The sequence below is a fragment of the Emydura macquarii genome, unplaced genomic scaffold, assembly GCF_026122565.2.
Source record: "Emydura macquarii macquarii isolate MOO-44397 ecotype Brisbane River unplaced genomic scaffold, CSIRO-AGI_Emac_v2 contig_1483, whole genome shotgun sequence".
NCBI lineage: Eukaryota > Metazoa > Chordata > Testudines > Chelidae > Emydura > Emydura macquarii.
The window spans coordinates 5,094,752-5,118,081 of NW_027131620.1; the positions used below are offsets into that span (position 1 = coordinate 5,094,752).

Sequence of the window (23,330 nt, forward strand, 5' to 3'; positions counted from 1 at the left end):
AATGACACTTCGTAATGCCGTGTCCACGTTGTGTAGCCAATGCCAGGCAGGGCACATCGATGCTGCCATCACAGGGCGTGGCTGCAGCTCAAAGAGACACACACACACACGTACACACATGCTAGCTCTGGCCAGGGCCAGGGAAATAGCAGCAGCAGACGCTTCAGTGCGGGCACAAGTAGCCACCCGGTGTTCCAGGAGGGCTTGTGCAACCCACGTTGAAAGATGTGCACACACCATACTTACTCACAAATTTCCTTTTGGCAAACAGGGCTTCTTGAGAGCCACTGAGCACGTAGATGTGCAGGGTGTACGCCTTAGTGGGGCTCAGCCCCCCCACCGTTGCTTTTGGCGTTTTGGTTTTCAGCATGACCTCCTGCTCCGAGTCACCTGCGCCGGGGAGCAAGAAAAGAGACCCCTTTGAAAACAGGATCATGCGGGAGCTTCAGAGCGGGGACAGGGGGTCTCAGCTGCAAGACACTGCCCAGCTGAGTTCTTGCAAACCCTTTAAGTCCGGTGGAATGTAGGCCACACAGCAGCCATCTACCAATCAAAGGTACTTACACTGCCCACTTTCCTGTAGTGAATGAGCATCTCTGAATCTTTAGTGTCTATGTCCTCGCAGCGCCCCCCTGAGGTCGGGCCCTGCTATTCTCACCATTGTATAGACGGGAATGAGGCCCAGAAAGTTTAAGGCCCAAAGGTTCAAAAGTGACTTCTAATTTTGAGTGTCCAGTTTTGGGGCTCTCCTCAGGAGGTGCTGAGCAGCACAGCTGGCCAGGAAGTTTTCAGCGGGCTGATTTTCCCATCCAAAAACACCGCTTTGTCGAAACCAAAACTGGGGGCAGGGAAGGGCTGGTTTTGATCCATTTCTCAGCTCAAAAAAAGTTGAAAAGTTTCAAAAAAAATTGTTGGAACTTCCTGGTTTGATATTTTCTAAAGGAAAAATTCCCATGTCCCTGTTCAAAATGCCTTTTTGTTTTGAAATCTGAGCTAATTATAGTAAAAAAAAAAAAAAAAAAACCCAAACCCCATGAAATAAAATAAAAAAGGTAAAACTGAAACAAGATGTTTCCGAATTGTCTAAAAGAAAATGTATCAATTGATCCAAACTGATTTTTTTGTTTTTTTTTGTTCATGGAAATTTGAGATTTGGATTGTTCGTCCTGATTCACAATGGGAATTTTTTTGTTTTTTTAAACACACAAATAAAAACCATTTCCTGCCCAGCGCTCTTCAGCATCCACACCTCTCCTTGGCTTCCTTGGAAGCTGTTGGTTTCCAGCACCTCTGGGGAAAAGGACTGGGAAGTGTAAAATTTGGACACTCAAAACCTAGAGGCCATTTTGGAAAGGTTGGGCCTGAGTGACTTGGCCACGGTCACACAAGGAGTCTGTGGAAAAGCAGGGAATGGAACCCAGATCTTCTGAGCCCATTGTCACTGCCCTAACCACTGGGCCACCTTTCCTCGTGCTGTCCGTCAGCTCGCCCAAGCGCTGTCTGGTTGATTCACTTGCTCTAACCAGACAGAGGCCATTTCTGGAAGTGGCACCTCCTATCAGCAGGGCTAGCCTAGGTTTCGTGAGAGTCTGTGATAAATAAGACCATCCATCTTCTCATCAACCTGTGACCAGACTTCACAATCCCTCCTCTCCCCGCCCCGCCTCCGTCAACGTCGCCTAGCGTAGCTGCTACACAAGCACGGATGCCATTGATGGGGATGGGGGGAGACATGTTCTGCTTAATTTCAAACCCAGTCAAACATGCTGGAAAAGAGCCCGCGGGAAAATCTCGCTGGCCCACCACTGAGCCGCCTTGTGCTGCTGCTGTCCAGGGATGGATGGAGGAGAGACAGAAAACTGGAGCAGAAAGGGGAGGCCGCAGAGCACTGACAGACCAGTCAGAGGCAGCTCTCTGACGGTCATAGGTTTGGCAGCATATCGAAACGCTGGCTGCACAGAGCAGCTTCACAGGTGACCAAAGACGGTGGTTGCCACCAACTGTCAGTCCAAGACAAGGAGCTGAGCGGGCCTGCTGCTAAGGGCTTCGTATCTGAGGAGGCATTTCCCCTGGGGTTAGCTCGCAGGCCGAATCTTTCCTCCTCCTTGCTGCAGGAGTTTGTGACTTAAAGCACGGCTATGCTGTAGAACTCTGTCCCGGCACCATCATTTCCCTCAGCTGTTACCACCAGAGGGATCTTGCCTCCGCTACCGTCGGCTGGTATTCGAGACGGGGACAGAGAGTCATTGCATGTGGGGAGCTGCCACCCTTCTGTGGACTTGGCCCTACGGAACCAACATGGCAAGAAGCAGCAGGACAGAGGTGACAGGATCTATGGCTTAACTCTTCAAAGCCGCCGCCGAATGACTTTAAGGGGGAGGCCTTAAAGTAAGTAAGTAAATAAGCAGAGAAGGGAGGAGGGGTCGGAGGGGAGCAGTGACATGTTTTCTGTGGGCAGAATGTCTGATTGGCCCCACTGATTCTCTGGTAGGGTGACACTGCTGCCCGTGTTCATCATTCTCCCATGGAGTAAAGTCTCATCTACCATCCATCATCACAATAGCCCCTCGTCACTGGCTCACAGTGCACGAAAGGTCTGACGCTCCTGGAAAGATCTCATATGGCAATTCAAGTAAGCCTAGGGGAAGAAAGAAAGGAGCATCCCAGCTCTGACACAAACAGGGCCCCCACATGATGGGGGAAAAGGGTACACTTTACCAGGGCCTGGAGGCCCTGGGCAACCCAGCCCAGGCTGGAACCCCCATTATAATGAGGGAAATGTTTTTCCTGGCTCCTGAGATTGTATGTAGGGGAAGAGGGATTGGGGTATGTGTGTGGGAAGAGGCCCATGTTACAAGTTCGTATTGAGCCTGAAAAAACTCTGCTTGGGTCCTGGACACAAACCCACGCTAGCTTAAACTGTAACGAGACATCTCTGGGGATGCTGGTTGGGTGGAGGTGGTAGTCACAAAATCAAGAGGAAGGGAGACATTGAGAGAAAGAGACAAATGCTCCCTAGACTGCTAGTCTGTGACTGAGTTGACGGGTCCAGGCATCTAAAACTACTACGACTGACAGGTTTCTGACCCCTAAGCTTCTGAACTGATGTCTTCTTTAAGGTCCAGAAACTGCCCTTTAAACGTGAACATGAGGGAAAGCCTCAGCCACGTAGCAGCAAAGGTCTGTGAGAAGGGAATTCCCTGGATCACGGGAATTCTGACAATCCTCTGTGCGCACTGCAGCCCTGGTTGAACTGGCGAGGGGGAAGCAAGAAACATTCAACTCCAGCTGAGCAAACAGATGCATGCAGAGATAGAAGCAGGGGTGGTGAAAGCCCATCTAACGCCGGGTGTGAATGCATGTGTTCTTTGCTGATAGCAACCCTCCTCTGCCTCTTCTGTGACATGGCCAGGGCCAGCACCACCCCACTGTGATTGGCAGAAGTGCTCAACTGAAATCCCTTTCAGGTCAGAGAGCAGCAGATGCGGGATGTTGCCCATGAAGGGTCCTCAGCTCTGGAATCCACTCCCCAGCTTGGTCTTCCAGAGCCTGGGAATTCTACGAAGTCCATCCCTCACCCCCTTCCCCACCCCCCATCAGGCTTTTAAGTCCAGGGGCAGCAGAATTAGATGGATTTTTCTGTTGGGGGAGGGAGTTTATAGCCTGAATTTGACCTGTGTGTGTCCTTGTTTGAGATTTTTCAATTCTTTTAGTGGATTTAATTCCTGTAAAACCTTTAGGGCTGCAGAGAGAGGTGCCCTGCAAACCAGAAGAATGCAGAAATGAAAGGCATCGTGCATGGCATTGCCCACATACAAGGTGGTGTCAAAACAACCACCTCCCCATTCCAGGGACTACAAAATCAGTAAAATTAACGTATGCTCATGTGGTTATCTCAAGGGATTCTGGGGATCTTCCAGCACAGGGCACTAAATCGTGCCAATCACTCAGGGACTGTATTTATATGCACGAGCTGATTCAAGACCTCAGGAACAGGAGTTAGCATGCAGAGCCCTGGTAAAGAGCTGCTCTCCCACTGCTTTGACAGGACTCTCTGGAAACACAAAGCATTCCAGGAAATCAGACTGCGTGGACAAGCCAAGGGACTGTGTGCAAACAGTGCTTTAAACCATCCCCTGATGAAATGCATAGATGTAAATATGGACAGAAAGTAGGTCAGAAGTGCCCCCTCCTGGAAGCACAAGATAAAACACAAGTACCTCATAGAGCTTTGAAGACCTGATGAAAAAACAGTACACTTAAAGTGTGAGATCCCCTAAGGGAATTAGGAGCGTAACTCTCCTGGGCTTTGAGTGGAATTTGGATGCCGAGTTCCTTTAGGTTGCTTTGAAAATCCAGCCAGAGATGCTGCTGTTGCAGTGGGCCCAGGAGCAGAGTGTGAAGGGAGCAGGTAGGTTCTATTATCACTAACTAGGGAAGATTATTCAGACCATCACTGAAAGCAGCGGCAGCCACACCCCACTTGGTGTCCCAGGAGGGCAGTAAGCGCATCGTCAGCCCTGACAGTCAAACCCATGCCCCTCTGCTCCTAGAGGTGTACCAGCTAAAAGCTGGGTACAGCCAGCTCCTGCAATCTATATCTTCTGTGGAGTCAAATCCAGACCCCAGCAGGACCTACCTGCCATGGGCTTCACTTGAACCTTGTAGCCGCTGGCGTTCTCTTCAGTTTCTTTCCATGTCATCTGTAGCCTGTCTTCCGACAAGACAGTCAGTTTCAACCGGCTTGACCCTGGAGGAAAAAACAGAAACGTCCTTCGAGTTCGGTACCCAGGCACCTCTGGCAAGCAGTACAGAGTCCAAACGTATTTGCCCCCGGTCTGGTTCTCAGATGGGCCCTTTAGTCTCCATTATTTTGCAGAGCAGGCTCCACGTAGGTAGTTTTCTGCCCTCTCGTCTAATGGAGAATCCGTCCGTTTGTCATGGCTCAGACTGGCCATGACTTCCAGGAGTGTATCATAACCAGCCAAGCAGAGCCGGATTTACACCTTACGTGCCCCTAGGCACGGCATCTTCAACGCCTCCCCCTCTGCCTACAGCTGACCTTGGTCTTTGGCAGCTCCAGGCAGGAGGCGGAGAGGGGCTGGGGCAACCGATGCAGCCAGCTTTGGGCTCCAGCTTCCGGCCCATCCAGGGGGCAGGACCTCAGAGGGAAGAGGAGAAGCAGGGTGGTGGGGATCTGGGAGAGAGGAAGAGGAGCAGGGGGCGGGGACAGAGCTCCAGCACTTGTGCGGGGCCCCCAAATTGGCCAGGGCCCCTGGGCATGGGCCCCATTAGCCTGTGCGATAATTTGCCACCGTATAGGCGCCCCTAGAATGATAGTTCTGCAATCTACTGAGCAAGACACGATCCAGTCATTGTCACTGATAAGGAGAGCAGCTCAAGTGAAAAGGGGAGGGCAAGGATAGTAGAGTGGCTATCTCAGCACCTGCTTAGATCCTAAAGGCAACGGAGACCGGAGCGGTTCCAGGTTCCAAAGGCTTTTGCATGAGTTGGCCTGCAACACCACAGCACAACAGCACAGCTTTGAGCAAGGAGCGTCATTCCCAGCTTGAGGAGACATGCCCACGCTAGCTCTGACCAAACCAGCACGCTAAAAATAGATCACAGCCACGGCAGTGCGAGGAGCCCCGAGCACTCACCTAGCATCTCAGATGGGATCCTACTCGAGGCAGCTAGTTTGATCAGCGCTAGCATGGGTGCGTCTCGGCGAGCTGCGAATGACCCCCGCTGCTCAAGGCGCAGACATACCCATAGCGTACCCCCAACCATCTCGGAATGAGGAATGCATCACACAGGACGACATCCCCAAGGTGAAAGGAAACAAGTGCGATGTGAGCTGCCAAGGAATGCAACGATCCCAGAGATTCTGCGTTCCACAATTTTGCAGAGAGTTTCCCAGGCAGTTCCAAGGCCAAACATTAAAAAATTCAAACCCGGATCCAGGGTAAGTAACAGCCCCTGACAGGACTAGATCCCTAAAGGCACCAGATTGTACCAATCCCAAAACCTACTGCTGCTGCAGGGAGGTAGCAAACAATCAACCAATGCAGAAGAAAAAAGAACAGCAGGCAGGGAGAAAGAAGCAGACTTATGGTATGCTGGGCACATGCCCACTGTCTCGTGCCCGGGACATGGGCAGTTATGCCTAGTGGTTGGAGCAGGAGTCGGGTTTAGTGGTTAAAACAGGGTCGGTAGCCAGGAATCAGAGCCCGGGGTCAGAGCCAGAGGTCAAAGTCAGAGGCCAGGAATCAGAGCCGAGGGTTAGAACCAGGTTAACCTGGAATGAGGCAAGACACGAGTGGGGCTGGGTCCCACATAGGAACAAGGAGGCGCAGGAGCTGTGTAGCCACAGATGAATGCTTGAGCCGTCACTAAACTGCAGCTTGCTGCTGCTGGGCTTAGCAGTGAGTCCGTTGACTCTTCCCACCGACAGGCAGCATAGCCAATCAGGCAACCTACTACAGGCCAGCTGTGCTTGTTGGTTGCCCCAGCTTGGCTCTGAGGCTGGCCCTGATTCCTGACACCCACTCTCTTTGAATCTCGATGTCAGAGGGGTTTCCTCTCCTCCAACTAGATCCCCAAACTCATGTTATTCTTCTACTCTTAGCTACAAAAAACCTCCACTTAATTGGATGTAGGTAGGATTGCCAACCCTCCAAGGTTGTCCGGGAGCCTCCAGGAAGTAAAGATTACTCTTTAATTAATGATTATGTCATGTGATGAAACCTCCAGGAATACATTGAACCAAAATTGGCAACCCTAGATGTAGGGTGTAAACCAGGCAGATTTATAGTCCCTCCACCTGAATATCACATACAAATTAAAAGCAATCCTTTCACTAGATTTCCCAGCTGCACTCATGAAATTCAACATGGGCGTGTCTTCCAACTACATTTTCAAAAATGTGCACGCAAAAACATGTAGACAATTGCTCACTTCATTTGCAATCACCGTGATTGCAAAGGAAAATGGGTAACTAAAAATGCAGATGGCCAATTATGATTATTTGCATGCGTGATTACCAGAGTTGCATATGCAATTGCGGTACCTGAATGCAAAAATTAGGTATGCAGTTGCATGTGCACAGTTCAAAAAGCAGTATTTGCACGTGTAAAGCTGGTAAGTGAATGCACAAATACTGAATTGTGCATAGAATCAGCAGTTGCATGGACCATTAACTGTTTTGCAAATACATAAAGCATGCTTTTGCACACTTCATAAATGCAGATAAGGAAACCCATTAAAATGTAGGCCCTAAAAAATAAAGGTCAACAACGAACAATGTTCTTGAGGAGCAAAATACAGTCTGGACAGACCACTAAACTTCAGGACTTTGACTTTTCCTTAGGAAACCATTTAGGAACCCTTTCCTCCTCCCCTATTTCATGTTTAATGATAGCAAACTTAGAAACACCTGCGGGTTCAATATTCAGAACTGACCAAGTGTGCACGTAGGGAAAAGCCTCCAATTGCACGGCACAATCCTGAATAACCATGTCTCCCATTCAAATGCCTTCTGCCACCTTTTACTGGGGAGTCCCAACCCCAGAGACAAAGCAGCAGCTAGCAATGGCTTAGGCAATGAGGGCCTGCTTGTTTCAGCCCAACATCCGCACCTTAACATTTTGGTCCAGACTTCCTGAAAACGTCTCGGCTCGCAGGCAGCTATTTCGGGAAAACAAGGCTCAGATTCACATGCCGCCCGGGCAAAAACAAAACGGAGGAAATTAAGTCTTTCTTCCTTCCCCTCCCCCACTCCCCTGCACCCTGTCTCTTAAAAAGCGGAGGCAGAGTGTGTTGGGAAGGATGCGTGTTAGAGTCAAGGCTAAGCAGAAATGGGGAAAGAGAAGGGAACAATGACGGATTCATAGGATGATGAAACAGGGAGCTGTCTTCTGCTGGACACGTGCTTCTGCTGGACACCCAGCCCTAACTCTGGGATCCCAAAAGTAAAAAAAAAAAAGCAAGAATGCCTGCAGATGAAGGACCAGCCTCTCTAAAGAGCTGTTATAGTCTGGATGCAAATGAGTCCCAGCTTGCTGAAAGCCCCACTGTCCGTCTGCCCTGGGTTGTACGTGCCCTCTTTGATATCGTACACTTGCTGTGCAATTGACTTGGAGTTATGGCCTGGCTCCAAATGGAGGCCTTGGATGATCTCAGGTCTGACGGGTGCACAGCATGGACACAGGTCCTTTCCAGTCCAGGTCACCTTCCAAACAAAACCCAAGCACCAACCGCTTACACAGAAGGCTCTGAACAGAGGAGAACCAGCATGAACCCGCTGCTGAACGGGGCAAAGGGGCTACACCGGAGACCTCCATGCTCCCTGCAGGTCACAGAGCATAGTTCTCCAGCAGGCTCGTGGACAGGGGATTGGAGGAGAGGCTCAGTGATGGGATGGCATGTGTCTATGCAACTGCTTAGACCCATTGGTCTTATCACACTAAATCCCTAGCAGGTGACTTCATAGCAGAGCACTGTGGGTATCAGCGTGGGTAGGCCGGCGCCAGGCACATGCAGACTAAGCCATTGCTTAGGACCCCAAGCAGCTCAAGTACTAATTATTAGTATGGGTTGTGGGGGGGAAGGGGAGGGCAAAATATTCCTGCATAGGGCTCCCAGTCGGCTGGCACAGGCCCAGGGGGCTATGTCTGCCCTGCGGTTAGGAGCCAGCCTCCCAGCCCGGGTAGCCAGACTCACGGTAACGGGGCGTGAGCTAAAACTAGCACTGGGGACCTTGCGACTGGAGCTGCAGCTTGGGGTCTCAAGCACACTCGATCCTGCCACGCTTGCCAGCCTGTGGTAGCCCAAGTTGCAACACCCGCACTGGTAGTGTAGTTACAGGTGAAGGCCCTTCCCTTTCCAGTGGGTGGAATACAGCATTTACTCGCCCCTGCTCTCCTGTGATGAGCCATGCTAGCTGCGGGTGATCACTCTGTACGTGAAGAAGAGTGCCACAAATGCATTTTCATGGCGCTTCTAGTTTTCACCCCCTTCCTTTCCCCCCCGATGTTATTCTAGCTTAAACCCAGTTCAAACTCAGGGCGTCTCTCCACCCCTTCGCACCCATCCTGCCACTGCCCGCCTGGAACACCAACAAATGAATTTACCCACTTCTTCTTTTACCATGACACCACTGGACCAACGCTGCTATTTTTAGCCCGCTCACTTAAGTCCTGATAACAGAAGTCTGTCTCCCTGGAATGGGAGGCTCACTCTCAGCTGCCATGTAGACATTGCCTGTGTCATTTCCTTACATGCAACTTATTTACTCTGGCAATTATGCAGGGACCAGAAGTTGGACTGTAGATAGCGCTGAGCGCTCAATGTCAAATGTAACCCACCAGCTGTTACAGAACTTTCCCTATAAATGGGGGTAGAGGTGACCTGACCAAAGCTAGGGTAGGAGCGATCTGGTTAATGCTATTGGTCCGACACAAAGAAAGAAGGAAAACCAGAAAATATACCTTGAACTGGGGCAGGGAATGTCTGTGCAGGATCCAGTAGGCTTAGCAGTTCTTTCTAATAGATGGGTTTATTTCTCACACTCACAGATAAGATCTACTAGTATATCTCTCTCATTGCCTGGCTCGTCAGCTTCCCTAAACTTTTATCGCTTACGTCCAGGAGCATAAATATTAACAGAGTCTGTCGGAGAAAGTGACAGGGACATTGGACCAAAATGAAGATGGTGGCAATAAAGCTAACTCATGACCTGCTCTGTAAATCAGGACAATTGAGTATGTTACCTGAATCCAGCTGGCACTGAGACAATGCAGACCTTTAACCTTTTAGGAGGTGCTGTGATTGCGTAGCCAGAGGGGCAAGGCAGATTTTGCAGAGGCAAAATCATCACAAGTCTGTGTGTGGGAACCTTTGGTAAGTGCTTACATAAGGAACTTACTGAACTATGTGTAGGAACGGACATCTCTCCTTCTCTCCCTCGCACAGAGAGCTGCAAGATGCGACAAGACAAGCCACCTTGACTTTTTTTTTAATGCTGACGTTTGTTTGCAGGAAAACTGTGAGAGCTCTGGTAATTAGAGGCTCCGTTATGGAGGTTACTGCAAAGAGCAATTTAGCTGGCACTGAGATAACAGGAGTCTGCACTGACGGGGAAACCTTGGAAACTTCCAAGGTAATTTGGATGTGGTCAGCGTTTTGGCTGCTGATTGTTTATATCAGTTTCAGTCCTGTTCTTAAAAGGAAGCCAAAGTCCTTCAGGGGTTAGGACAGGGTTACCTTCTCCAGTGTGGACAGAGGAAGAACATTCCCTTTCAGCTCTGCCCATCCCTGGGTCTGCCTTTCAGATTTGGGGTCTCTAATTCAAATGGTGGCTTTCTGGGGTTACATTTTGGAATTCTGGGTCCGTACTTCCAGGTATCCAAAACAAAAATGGCCCGAATTGGATCTGACCCTAGTTCCAAATTCCATCCTTTGGGTCTCTAAAGGGTCAAAATGGAACCCCAGATTAAAACCTCACACACACACGTGCGCCCACAGACAGACACGCTTTGGTCAGGTGCAGTGTTCAAAAGTTATCTGGTTACAGAGAACCCGAGAGACATGATGAAGTTGAGTACAGGGCCTTGGGCCAACTAGACCTGTTATCTTAGCTCAGGTGACAGCTACTCCCTGCCCAATGCCTGTTTTAAAAGTGATCAGGGAGCTTTTGCTTACCTTGACCTTGCACGGGTCCCATGACATGACTTGCCAAGGTTAAGCAGGCAAAGAAGAAGGAACTGTGGATCAGCATGACGTCCTGGTCCTACATGAAGAGGAAAAGGCATTTTATATCTAGCCATATAACAAACAAAAAAATACACTGACTGCATGGACTAATTTGTCTCCCTTTTTGGTATAGGCAGAAGAGTGAATGTTCCCCTCGTATGCCTAAAGGTGGCCACTCAGAATGAATGAGGGGCCACTGGAATGAGGGGCTCACTGACAGGTAATGTAATGAAGTTCGTACAACGAGCCTATCCATTCAGCCTCCAGGACCAGCATCAGTTTCAACACAGCTAACAGAGCGGACTTTGGTCTTGTGTTTCTTTACGTCTGCTTGGCTTAAACAACAATGATTTTATCCTTGCTCAGCACTGCAAAGCCAGTACAGGTTTGGGTTCTAGTCTGCTGCAGTCTAAGTATCAAAAGCAAAATTGCCGATTAAACCTGAATTCCAGAATTGCCTGGGGTTTTTGAAAATAAAAAAGATATTTTCCCCCCAATCATCACAGCAAAAGTCAAAACAGACCCATCAGAATAACCCAGTACCTCACAGGTCTCTGGAATACATTATAAGGGGAGAGAGATAATTAAAACAAGTCCACACTTTATGCTCATAAGAGAAACATTATTCAGTGAACACTCTTCAAAGCACAGATTGTGCAACACTGTGGTGTGATGATGTGATTATGAAGCAGAAGGGACGCAGCTTTATAATCACTCACCGGATTGAGTTTGCAGCGCCAGCAGTCCAGAGACAAGGGCCAAGTTAATTCTCGGCATAACTCCGCTGAAGTTACACCAAGGCTGCATTTGGATAGTTTTTGTTTTGACTTGTCTCCCAAACAGGGTTGCAAAGAAGAGGAATATTCTGTCCAAAGTTGACGGTGCTGCCTGGTTTCAATGCAAGTCCAAACCCCAAACTCAAAGCAAAACTCCGGGGATAGGGTTGAGAATCTCGCACAGAGCAAAAACCAACTAAAATATTCACAGTGACAAAATTCAGATCCAATCCAGGTCTGCATGGACACAGGGCTTCACTCATACACCATTAATGATGCAGACGGATGGGCAAGCTTGCAGTGCAAGCTGCTGCACGCATGCTGGGACTTATGATCCATGAACCCACTGAAATCAATGGGAGCTTTCCCTCACGTTGACAGATCCGTGGTCTGAGTGCTTTATGGTTCGTAGTTCAGAGACGCCTCCTCCACAAACTCAAGGCCTGGGATCAGCTCTGGGGCTGCCTGAATCTGTCACTGCTGACAGCAGTTCTCATGCTTTGGGGGCTTCTAAAAACAGCAATTCAAAAAGCTAGAAGTTGCTATAAAAGCAGCCTAAAATTTCCACAGATCCTGAATCCCCTGCCTCCTCGGAACATCCTGGGGAACCAGCACACCTGCCTACACTGGTGCGCACCGAATATTCGATCCCACTCACCAGGGGTGTGTTGGGAAACTTCACTCAGACCCTGTTTCGCCTGCATCCAAATAACACCAGCCGCATGGAAGAGGCTGGCTGCAGAGTGAAAGGAGCAATCACGCTAGTGTATAGCGATTGGTACCTGGTTCCCATACCCTGCAATCAGCCCTTTCTCAGCAGTGCCTTCTGCTTCACAAGATGGATGACAAAGGTAGAGCAAAGCGCCTCCTCCCGGGGCTTGCCATCGGTTTCAATCATGTCACTGCAGAACTCGGCCGGTGAACGGTCTGCATGCCTCCATCTGCCTTTCTGCACTGCCAGGCAATCTCATCCCGGCTCCTTCAGCTTTCAGAACAATCAATGCCTGACAGCAAGCCACTTTTTATGTATTGCTTTCTCTCCCCCCAGTGCCAGCGAGGACTTTCTTTTGATTTCTCTCTCTTTCCACCCCCCCTTTCCGCCGAAGGCATTTGGGGGGTTTTCAAAGCAATTTGTTTCCTTCCTCTCGCCAAAGCTCTCGTTAGGTAGAAAGGCGGGGTCGTGATGTATTGCTGCACGGGGAAGGCAGCAGGACATCGTGAGCTTGCCAGATTCCCTGGACAACACAGAGGAAGGGAGAAGTGCAATATAGCTACAGTGCTTTAGGTCATATATTTGCACCCTCTAAGGCCCTGATCTCTTGCCCTCCTTCTTCAATGGGAGCTAAGGGCACTCAGCACCTTGCAGGACCAGGCCTTCAAAATGTTACCGGTCTCGGGAGGATAAAATCTAGATCTTGACCACCCCCCGTCCCATTAAACATTTTAAACCCACAGCTTTATTCCTGAGACATATTAAAGTAAAACTGATTGTCATTTATGTAGGTCCTTTACAAAAACAAACTTCTTTGATTCTGGGGTTGCCCCAATGACACTGCCACAGGAGAGGCTGGAATAGCCACTGCAGCTCCTCTACGCCAGCTGCACAGAAGTGGGGGCCATAAACCCAGGTCCCGTGGTCCCACAGAGGCCTGTACTCAGCCTTCAGCACTGGCCTCTGTGAGCCAGCTCGCAGCTGCAGCCATGGGACTGGTGCAGGGACCCTTCCAGTACCGCACGCAGCCCCTGTTCAGCACTGAACTAGCCAGTAGAACCGGGTAAAACTTTGCACCAACACTTGTTTTGCAAAAGAAAATAAAAACCACCAACACAAAATGGGTTTTTGACAAAATTTCCAATTTTCCCTCAATATTTTGCAGGAGTTTAGGCAAAGGACAACTTTTTTTCCCTCAGTTTTCCAGTAAAAACCTGAAAAAATCCACAAGACATTTAAGTGAAAATGATTTTTTCCTCCAGTTTCCTTCTCAGTTTTTCCACGAAAAACAAAACGCTTTTTCCCCCACCAGCTCTAACCGCAAGGGAGATGTGAACACTGGCACTCCTCACCAGCAGTCCATTTAAAAGAGATGGGGAGATGTCAGATTTGAGCCTGCCAATCATGAGAGCGAGTCTTTAATTCACTTTGATGATGGTCTCATATGTTGGGCAAACAGTTGTCAGTCTGAACCCCGAAGTGGACCACCTGAAGTGAAAGGTCTGAGCAAACCCCCCAGATCCAAACCCCTTGGGGGATGATGTGTAATATGGATCCAGATCTGAATTTTCTGACTGGTTCCCGCCTTATAATGCAGTGAGCCAATACCCTGGAGCCAGACAACCCTGCAATTTGGGATAGGGGTTCAAAAGCTGAATCTGTGCTTCCAACCCCAGGTGCTTCTCTAACATACGAGGAATCCATCTTCCTGCAGAAAAGAGGGATTTTCCCTCTTCCGGAAACATTTGGATTTCTTTATTTGGCTATTTACCTGCTCCATTCCCACTGCTCTCGTCGGACAGTGACAAGTCCCTCTTCCATTGCTAGTCATGAGACATCATGGCCCTGGTTCATTGCTCCTTCCCACACCAGGAGGAGATTTGCAAGAATCTGCTGCATCCCTGCCCAGACTATTCCAACTACAAACCAAGGGAGACATTCTACTGGGCGCTCTCGAGAGCATCTCTGACGCTATAGCAGTGTAACTGAGAGCGCGGTTTATGAACCAAGAGTCTGATTCTCCTCTCCCCTAAGGGTTAACTGCTCAACAGCAAGTCACCTCCCATGTTGTTCCACCTGCGTATTTCTGCCCTTAATGGTGTAACCATTCAGCCATGCTTTGGTGTAGTGAAAAGTACTGACATGACCAATATGACATCATCCCTTCTGACAGCATACAGCCTCCGGCATATGAATTCCTTTCTCCCAGCACTTACTCAGCGAAGGAATTCATGGACAGTACATGGAGCACGTGATACCTATTTTCCAGTCACTAGGGTTTCCTGGGGGTGCGAACTTGCCACCTTTCAAAGTAGATCTGAATATTATTACTGTTATAAACATAAAAGTAGCCCTCAAAGACTCCAATCAGGCTCAGAGTGCAGGGTGCTGCACAAATGCATCAGGAAAGCAGCCCTGCCACAAAACCGTCAACAATCTAATTGAAGCAAGATGCAACAAGCGAACATAAACAATAGGAAGGGATGAAGCTAAAGCAAGAAGAGCGTGTGTTTACAATGTCCGGCTTCGCTGGCTCCTGATCGTTACATGTTTTTTAAAAAAAGATTTAATTTATTTATATTGGCAACCTTCTCCCCTAGCAACTGTCAATTTGAAATTTCCCATCAGTATCAAGTGCACTTTGAGATAGGATTTGAAGGTTAGCGCCAGATGACATCTTCCAAGTTTGCAATGGAAGTTTTCCAAAAATTTAGTTTTCAACAAACAAGTTAGTTTTTTTTCCCAAAAAATTGTCATGCTTTCCAGCAGCTCTGCAGAAAGTGCAGAGTGTTATGGCCTCGTTCAGAGAGGATTTTCTATTCACAAGAGGCTGCATGGGAAAAACCACAAAGATATTCATGGGAGAAGCAGCCAGGTGAAGCCAGCATCAGTGGCAGAGTGGAATTTTCCTTCAGAGATTGACACACCTGGAGCTGGTAAGCTCAGTTAGTTCTAAGCTTCCCGAACACCTTCCAGAGACAGTCACTGTGCTTAGCACGATGGGGTGACTTACTATCTCAAGACTGGAACATTTGCAAAAGCAAACTTGGGGGGAAAAAAGCACCCATGAAGGGGTGGGTAAAGCTGGTTAGGAATTTTTTTAAGTGTTTTTTCGATGAAAAATGCCAAGTCATTGAAACCAAAACTTTTTGTGGGACTGTCTTCCAGCACCTGCCACACGTTTGATCACGGAGTCAGGGCTGCCTGTTGCGTTGTATAAAGTGGGCAAAGGGCTAGGTCTCCTCTAAAGCCATATTTTCTCACACCCTTTGCAAGGCATTTATCACCTTTGTTTGTGCTCCTCTCTTTACCTTTATCATGTTCAACAGGTAAATTGAAATTCATTTAAAGATGCTGCAAACAGGATTCTAAGGAACTTGGAAGCTGCAGAAAGATGAGGAGAGAAAAACCCCAAAGGAAAACTAAGATACTACATTCCCTTACAGCCTGGAAGTTCCCCAAACCGTAGATAGGCTCAATACCAGTTTGGTGCAGGCATATAACACAGAAACAGCTGGGGGAGGGGAGGAATGCAGGCAACCAGGATTATCAAACTTTCAGCTGTAAGCTAACAAACCCTTCTAGCTACTTCACTCCACATAAGAAATTCGTCCAGGTTGTGTGCCACAAAAGTCACTAAAGACCAAAACTGGATTCCTTTTCTCATGTCCACTACTCTCTGAAGGAACCACGGTCCACAGAGCACCAAATGATTATAAGAAAGACATTCCTGTCAGTTCTGGAGGAATTTACACTTCACCCCAGGATAACATGAGTCTATAAATGACTTCAGCTTAAAGAGCGGAAAGTTCTAAGCTTTCAAGACCTGCCGTCACTATGTAATTGAGAACTGTACAAAACCCTCAAACTTTGGGTCGGTCAATGCACCAGCTGGGAGTTTCACAAAGTTTGCAGGTCTATAAAAGTTCTTTCTTCTGTCAAAGGCAAAAAAGCACACACAACAAAACAATACAGCCCCATATAGCCTACCACAGAGAAATCCAAACAACGCTGAAACCAACAAGGATCTGTCACAAACCTTTGCTTTTCAATTTTCCCTGAAGATGGCTGGGGAGGTGTGAAGAATCCCACTACATTCTTGATCTCTGACAAAGGAAGCCAGTACTCAGCCTGCCTTTCGGTATGCTTGAAAGATTTCTAGTGCAGACTTCACAACTGCTGACAGAAAAAGAGAGAGAGTATGCACAGCTGATTTCTCCCCACCCTCTTTACCCACCAAGCACAGAACAACACTTCAGATTTGGGCTGCTACATACGGCTAAGCAAACCCGGTTTGTAAAACAGAGTATTTTATTTTTCTGCAAACCATGCCTGATTTTGTTAATCTTACATCTGATTAAGTTTACCTGATGTTTCAGAGGTTGGGCTACTGGCTGAAGCCCCGATCCTGCATGTCCTTGAGTGAAGTTAAGCACACCTGTATGTTTTGCAATCATGGGAGCAGACTTTGATGCTGCTGACGTCTTACCAAATGTTGGGTGTAATTTTGGCCCCAAACTGTGGAAATTTCGCAACATTAGCAGTGCTCACAAGGTTTCCACTCTTCTGGGACAAAATCCTTTGAAAATGGTCATGCTAGTGAAATTCTGTCAGCTTTTGTATCTCACCCATCACCAAAGCTATAAAGTCAGATTCACAAATGGAGCTTAATCTGAAAGCATCCTCTTCTCCCACCAGCAGCACTACAGAGATTCAATGAGAGGTCCAGATTTTGGCCCCACAGCCCAGAATACATCAGATGACAGTGACACACTGTTATAATTAATTATAATTTTAGACTAGATTTTAAAGTAGCTCTCCAGTGATCAGCAGCAGCACTATCCTACTGTGTCACAATGAGAGCTGGTAAAAACTTGGAATTTGAATTGCATGGGAAATGCCAACATTTTGGAATTCCCTTTCATCCGGAATCAGAATGAAAAGGCAAAAAAAAATTTCCACAAAATGAAATTTCTGAAGTTTCATGTCAGAAATATTTAAATGACCGTAAAGTGCTTTGTTTTATACTTTTATTATACAAATTAGAATATAATATAGTTCATATAAAAACTGAAACAAACCGCTTCAACCTTATCAAAAGAAAACCAAAGTGTGTGTTTCAAAATTCCTTCACTGTAACCCACACACTTCTCCCTTTAAATAAAGCAACTTACTTTTCTTGGAACACCCATTAATTTTAATAGCTGTCTGTAGTTGCTACTGTTTATCCTAAAACTAAAAGTAGGTATGAAATGAAACAGTGCACCCCACCCCCACCTTACTGCTGGGAAAAAGTCTGATCCGGATCCAAACTTCATTATTGGTTTTTGGGCCTCCGGATCCAGAGCTGAGTGCAAAGAGAAGTTAGTATCCCTCCCTACTTGCCTTAAGATCACTGCATGGGAACCTGGCAACATGGATCTTTACTGGCCTTTCCTATACTTAAACCGAACCCTACAGTTTGCGGGAAGCCCTAGAGTTGACACACAAAACGTATGCATCCAACTCCCTCCAGAACAAGAGAGGGCAACAAGTCAAACTGGAGTTTAAAGTAGTTTCTCTCTCAAGATGCTATGGATACCCATCAGCTTTCTTTGCACGTGGCTTATTTCACCTGGCTGGAAATGGGAACTGCCAACATCTTGATAAATGGATTGAAAGATTGCCCAGTTTCCCTCTAGTGCCTGCAAGGACCTCTGTGTATCCTTTGCTACAATACCTTGCTGTACAATATTATAGTGATTTGCTGAGCAGTATCATAACAAATCCCTGTGTCAGCTGCACCAACAGTAGGGGAATGAATAGTTGTCTTTCATCAACAGCAGAGGCAATGCGAGGCACAGCAGTAAATCAATAGAGCAGCCATTTCTACAGTCATGTCCATTTACGATGCACACTTGGGGATAGATTTTCCATAAGTCCTCAGCATCTACAGTCAGGCTCAGATTTTCAGAAGGTCAACTCCCATTTAGGCCCCCAAATTAAGTGGAATCCCAGGCTTCCTGGGCGGCTAACGCTCCAGGTTACTGGGATGCTCACCTGACAGATGGGCAGGGTTTTTGGACTCTCCAGCTGCCTGGCTAGCTAACCAGACATACTTCATTTTGGAGCTGCAGCAACGTTCCTGAAGCAGGAATCTTTCGGTGTTTCCAAAATAAAATATTGCATAATTTCAGTTCCAGGGGGGAAACATTTTTTTTTGTGTGTGGCTTTTTTGTCCAATTCCAGGATGAAAAGATTCCAAGAAATGTTCCCTCCCCGCAGGACAGAAATTCCATTTCTCAGCCAGGTCTAGTAATGAATTAACTCACAAGTGATGGGAGTGAAGGTATATTTAGGCCTGACAGAAAAGCCTGCTGTGTATTTTAAGAGTCTGTTCCAATGACAAGTAACAGCATAAGTAGAAAAGCGTACATGTCAGAAATTGCAGAGTAATCATGTTTGTGAGGACAAGAAAAGAGAAAGTAACTAAAAAGCTAGAAAAAAAACGGTTTGAACTCACACTAAACCTGTACTGTTAGAGGAATAGAGTCAATATGGAAATGAGAGACTAATACATATGTATAAGAAAAGATCACAAAAAGTTATAAATCAGTTTGTGTAACAAGGGGAGGTTGAGATGGTATTGGCTCATTGACTGTGATGAGACCATCCTGATACGCTTCCCACTTGTAAGTAACTGATCACTACTCCGTGTTTTGCCTTAATAAATATTTGTTAGACCCATCTGCTGAGTAAGTGAATCTCAGCCCAACAACAGGTTAAAATTTTATCCACAATGAAATCAATTGCAAAAATTCCATTGGACTTCTAAGAAGCCAGGTTTCCAGCCTGAATGCCTAGAATCAGATTTATCTGGCATAAACACCCTGCCAATGATGCACATTCGAACCCAGAACAGAGGAAAGCATGAGGTTTAGCACATCGTTAATTTCTCTTCATTTCAAGCAATGCTACAGCTTTAGGGACAAATTGTCAGCATGAGGTACAGTCAACTGAAGGCCATATTTCTGTTGTGGTTAATAATGTGGTATATCTAATTCACTCCAGAGTGAGCTGCACATGTATGATCTCCACTAGGATTTGCATCTCCCTTAAAAGAAAAAGGTAACCGTTGCTAACAGTGTGGTTGTGTCCCTTTCAGTGGCTAGCACGTGTATAGAGGTTTGAATCTCTTACTTCTTTTGAGCTAGTAGACATGGAGTGAAATAGTGGGCCCGTCAGAGTCAATGGCATCAGCTTCAATGGGGCAGGATTTCACTTGTGATCATAGAATCAGAATCATAGAGTTGGAAAGGACCTCAGAAGGTCATCTAGTCCAACCCTGTGCTCAAAGCAGGACTAACCTCAGCTAAATCATCCCAGCCAGGGCTTTGTCAAGCCGCAGCTTAAAAACCTCTAAAGATGGAGATTCCATCACCTCCCTAGGTAACCCATTCCAGTGCTTCACCAACCTCCTAGTGAAAATTTTTTTCCTAATATCCAACCTAGACCTCCCCGACCGCAACTTGAGACCATTGCTCCTTGTTCTGTCATCTGCCACCAACGAGAATAGCCTAGCTCCATCCTCCCTGGAACCCCCTTTCAAGTAGTTGAATGCTGCTATCAAATCCCCCCTCATTCTTCTCTTCTGCAGACTAAACAAACCTAGTTCCCTCAGCCTCTCCTCATAAGTCTTGCGCTCCAGCCCCCTAATCATTATTGTTGCCCTCCTCTGGACTCCCTCCAACTTGTCCACATCCTTTTTGTAGTGGGGGGCCCAAAACTGGACACAATACCCCAAATGTAGCCTCACCAATGCTGAAGAGAGGGGAATAACCACTTCCCGCGATCTGCTGGCAATGCTGGGAGAATCTGCTCTCCTTTTACAGCCTGCCCTGACTTTGGCATTTTCAGGTGGCTACCCTAGGCACGGATGGGTCACAACCCCCTGGTCCTTTTCTGCAGAACTGCTGCCTCGCCCGTCGGTCTCCAGTCTGTAGCTGTGCATGGGATTCTTCCGTTCTAAGTTCAGGACTCTGCACTTGTCCTTGTTGAACCTCCTCAGATTTCTTTTGGCCCAATCCTCCAATTTGTCTAGGTCACTCTCTAGCCTATCCCTACCTTCCAGAAATTGTTAACGGGAATTAAAAAAAACAAACAAAAAACAAAACAAAAAACCCTCATCTTCACCAAAATACATAGTACTGTAACTCACATTTGTACATGTCGTAACATAATTAGATCTGAAAAAGATAAACCAACGTGGCTTATGTGAAGGAAAAACTGTGCTGCTCCGATCTTCTCTTGTCTGGTGCTGTGTGTGACAGGCCAACCCAAACAATTAAGAGTCTGAGTCAAAGCCCACCAAAATAAATGAAAAGACTCCCAGTGACTTCAAGGGGTTTTGGACCCGGCCCCAACTTGCTACACACCACCTGGTTTCAAATGCCCAAAGCAAACTGAAATAGAGAAAATTACATCGATTTTAAAGCCAGAAGGGATCGTTACGAATACATAATCTGCTCTTAAATATACTTCAGTTCTAGTAATGTTCTGTAAAACATTCAGAGAGAAAAAGTGTGATTTTTAAGTTGACCAGGCCAGAACATCCATAGGGTTCTTCCTTACTCACCCTAAATACAAATCCCATCTCATATTGTAACTGTATCAGCCCTACTCCACATGAATACAGAATTCCAAAGAAGTTTTCCCATTGCAAAATGGGGTTATCAAAACAGAATTTTTCCACAAGAAAGAGGCCCAACAGGCCCCATGGAAACTCAGCCCTGGGGAGAGACCATGATGTACGATGGGAGATGTAGTATGGGGAACAAGGCCTATAGGGAAGAAAGGGACCATGAAGCACTGCAGCATTTCACAGGGATGTAGAGATTAACATCAATTCATTTCTCTGTTTCCAAACTGACATTTTCCAGAACTTCTCATTCTGTAAAGAAAATTTTGGACATTTTGACTTTGCATCCCAATTCAGGATGAAAACAAAATGTTGTGATGTTGGAATTACCCATCAGATGGAAATTCCATTATTCTATCCGTTCGAATTCTTACATCTTTAGTTTAACCACAGAGGTCAAGGCAAAAAATAGCTGGACTCTACCCATCCTCCACACTGCACCAATTTCACTCTAAAAGATGATTACTGGAAGTCGGTTTAGATCTCTGCTTCCTATAGGATTTTAAGCCTCTGGCACCTGTTGGAAAACAAAGCCTGTGACCACCTGGCATAATAGTTACAGACCAATATTTTTTCAGGGTTTTTTTTTTCATTATTTGTATTACAGTAGCATCTAGTGATGTCAGTCAAGGATCAGGGCACGGTTGTGCTGAGCCCTGTACAAGCCCATAATGAAAAGATTATCTAAGTAGATCCTCCACAATCATCCCTGGTGCAACTGCTCCACTATCTATATCATCCTTTATCATGTGAGCAAAACCCATTATCACCAGCTGAACTCTTTCTTACAGCAGAGGTTTCATCAGCTGCTTTTTGGCAGCTTTCCAAGAGGCCCTTGTTGATCAAAATTCAACTCGCTGTAACCTTGAGTGACTGGAAACGGTTAAAGGACTCTGCATATGAAGCACCGTGGATCTTCTGTGAATTCATACAGGAACCATCACTGCAGGAGCCCCATAGGATCCATTGCCCTCTAATGACTGAAGTGCATTTTCATTTGTACTTCATAGCAAGTGCACTAGTACATGATCTTGCTCCTGTGAAAGTCATTAGAAATTTTGCCTTTAACTTCAAAGGAACCAGGATTGGGACCAAGGCTAGAGAAATATCAGTTTTACCAGACATTGCACCATGAGAGGGAGGAGTGTTGTGCATTGAAGAAAATGTTAGAAAAGGAACTAATATTAGGACACTGACAAATCAGCATCTCGACAGATTTTATTTTTTTTTTAAAAAGACACTTTTGGGTACACTAGTTTTAAAAATATAGTTTAAAAAGACATTTTAATAATTAAATCTTGGAAATCTCTTAGATGCTTCAAAAATAAATTATTTCCCTCTTGAGTATGTCAGCTTCCATCTGGAAAAGGTGTCTCATTCCTGTTTATTAGGCAAGGCAACTCACTACGGCATTCTTTCCTTTATTTCTTGATGTGGTCTGCATGTACTGCATCATCTGGAATGCATATCGCTTTCAGGTAAGTGTTTTTAGTTGACTCTTGTGTCGGGCAGTCTACTGAGCTTAGATATTCTGCTCGGGCTCATCACACAGAAGGGTAGTTTTTTAAAACAAAAATCTTCAAGCTTCTCGTCGTTTACCAGTTCCTGGAGATCAAACAAACTCAGTTCAGTTCTTACTTGACTTGCGACTTGACCTCAGTTCCTTGTAGGTGAAAGGACCATGTGAAAGAACCAATCCTGAGTGGTGCTGAGGACCCCGACTGACTCTAAAAAGACTTGAGGGTGCTCAGCATCTCTCATGTAGGCACAAATACCTCAGTCATGTCGGAGCCCAAGAGATCTGCCCCATCAGATTCCAATCACTTAAGACAAGTCAAAACGCCAGGCTACGTTTCCGGCCTGTTCTCAGAGTGAGAGACCAGGTTTGGTCCTTCCCCTAATTATAGCAGAATCCTGGAATTGATCTTTTGTAACTCCATCCTTCAGTAGCAGAAGTATCCTGCCTCTTGAACCAGGGATGGGGAGAGGATTCTTCACTCATTCAATGGCTTCCATGACTTCCAGCACAAGCGTTCGCGGTCCCGTCATGATGAGGCTGCTGATGGTCGGATAGTCCAAATGCAGAACGTACATTCCATTCACAGAGAAAACAAACTGACATACCTGGAACGGAGAGGGAGGAAATTTGTATAGAAATGTGACTGCACGGCACCTGCAACACACCTGCTCAGAAGAGTTAGACTTTGTCATGCACCTATCTCTCACCAAATCCTATAACTGGAAAGCATTTTATACACTTTATCAGTTGCACTACTAGTGACTGGATTCTGAATGGCAACCAAAAGGATTTATATTGGGAGCAAATGGCGAATGCAAAGGACCCTTTATGAGCAGGTCACATACATGTAAAAAGCTGACAGTGAGGCTTGATATTAATATTGGGTAATTTTTT

At 46.6% G+C, this 23,330-nt stretch overlaps 2 protein-coding genes across 4 annotated transcripts in view; both read right to left on the reverse strand.

Annotated features, from left to right (window-relative positions):
* The window catches only part of COL20A1 (collagen type XX alpha 1 chain), an 84,171-nt gene extending 67,796 nt beyond the window's left edge, over nucleotides 1–16,375 (reverse strand). Inside the window, exons 1-4 of the mRNA XM_067554092.1 lie at nucleotides 16,280–16,375; nucleotides 10,702–10,789; nucleotides 4,640–4,750; nucleotides 247–390 (exon numbers count right to left, since the gene is read on the reverse strand). Coding sequence (XP_067410193.1) covers nucleotides 247–390; nucleotides 4,640–4,750; nucleotides 10,702–10,777 — 331 coding nt within the window. The 5' untranslated portion in view covers nucleotides 10,778–10,789; nucleotides 16,280–16,375. The remainder of the gene's footprint in view (nucleotides 1–246; nucleotides 391–4,639; nucleotides 4,751–10,701; nucleotides 10,790–16,279) is intronic.
* Nucleotides 16,376–16,381: 6 nt separating this feature from the next.
* The window catches only part of LOC137157008 (DEP domain-containing mTOR-interacting protein-like), a 38,603-nt gene continuing 31,654 nt past the window's right edge, over nucleotides 16,382–23,330 (reverse strand). For 2 of the 3 annotated variants that reach the window (XM_067554090.1, XM_067554089.1), the window contains one exon: nucleotides 22,118–23,041. In XM_067554090.1, coding sequence (XP_067410191.1) covers nucleotides 22,916–23,041 — 126 coding nt within the window. In that variant the 3' untranslated portion in view covers nucleotides 22,118–22,915. Of the gene's footprint in view, nucleotides 16,417–22,117; nucleotides 23,042–23,330 lie in introns of those variants that run through there. The other variant, XM_067554091.1, reaches the window with a different exon arrangement.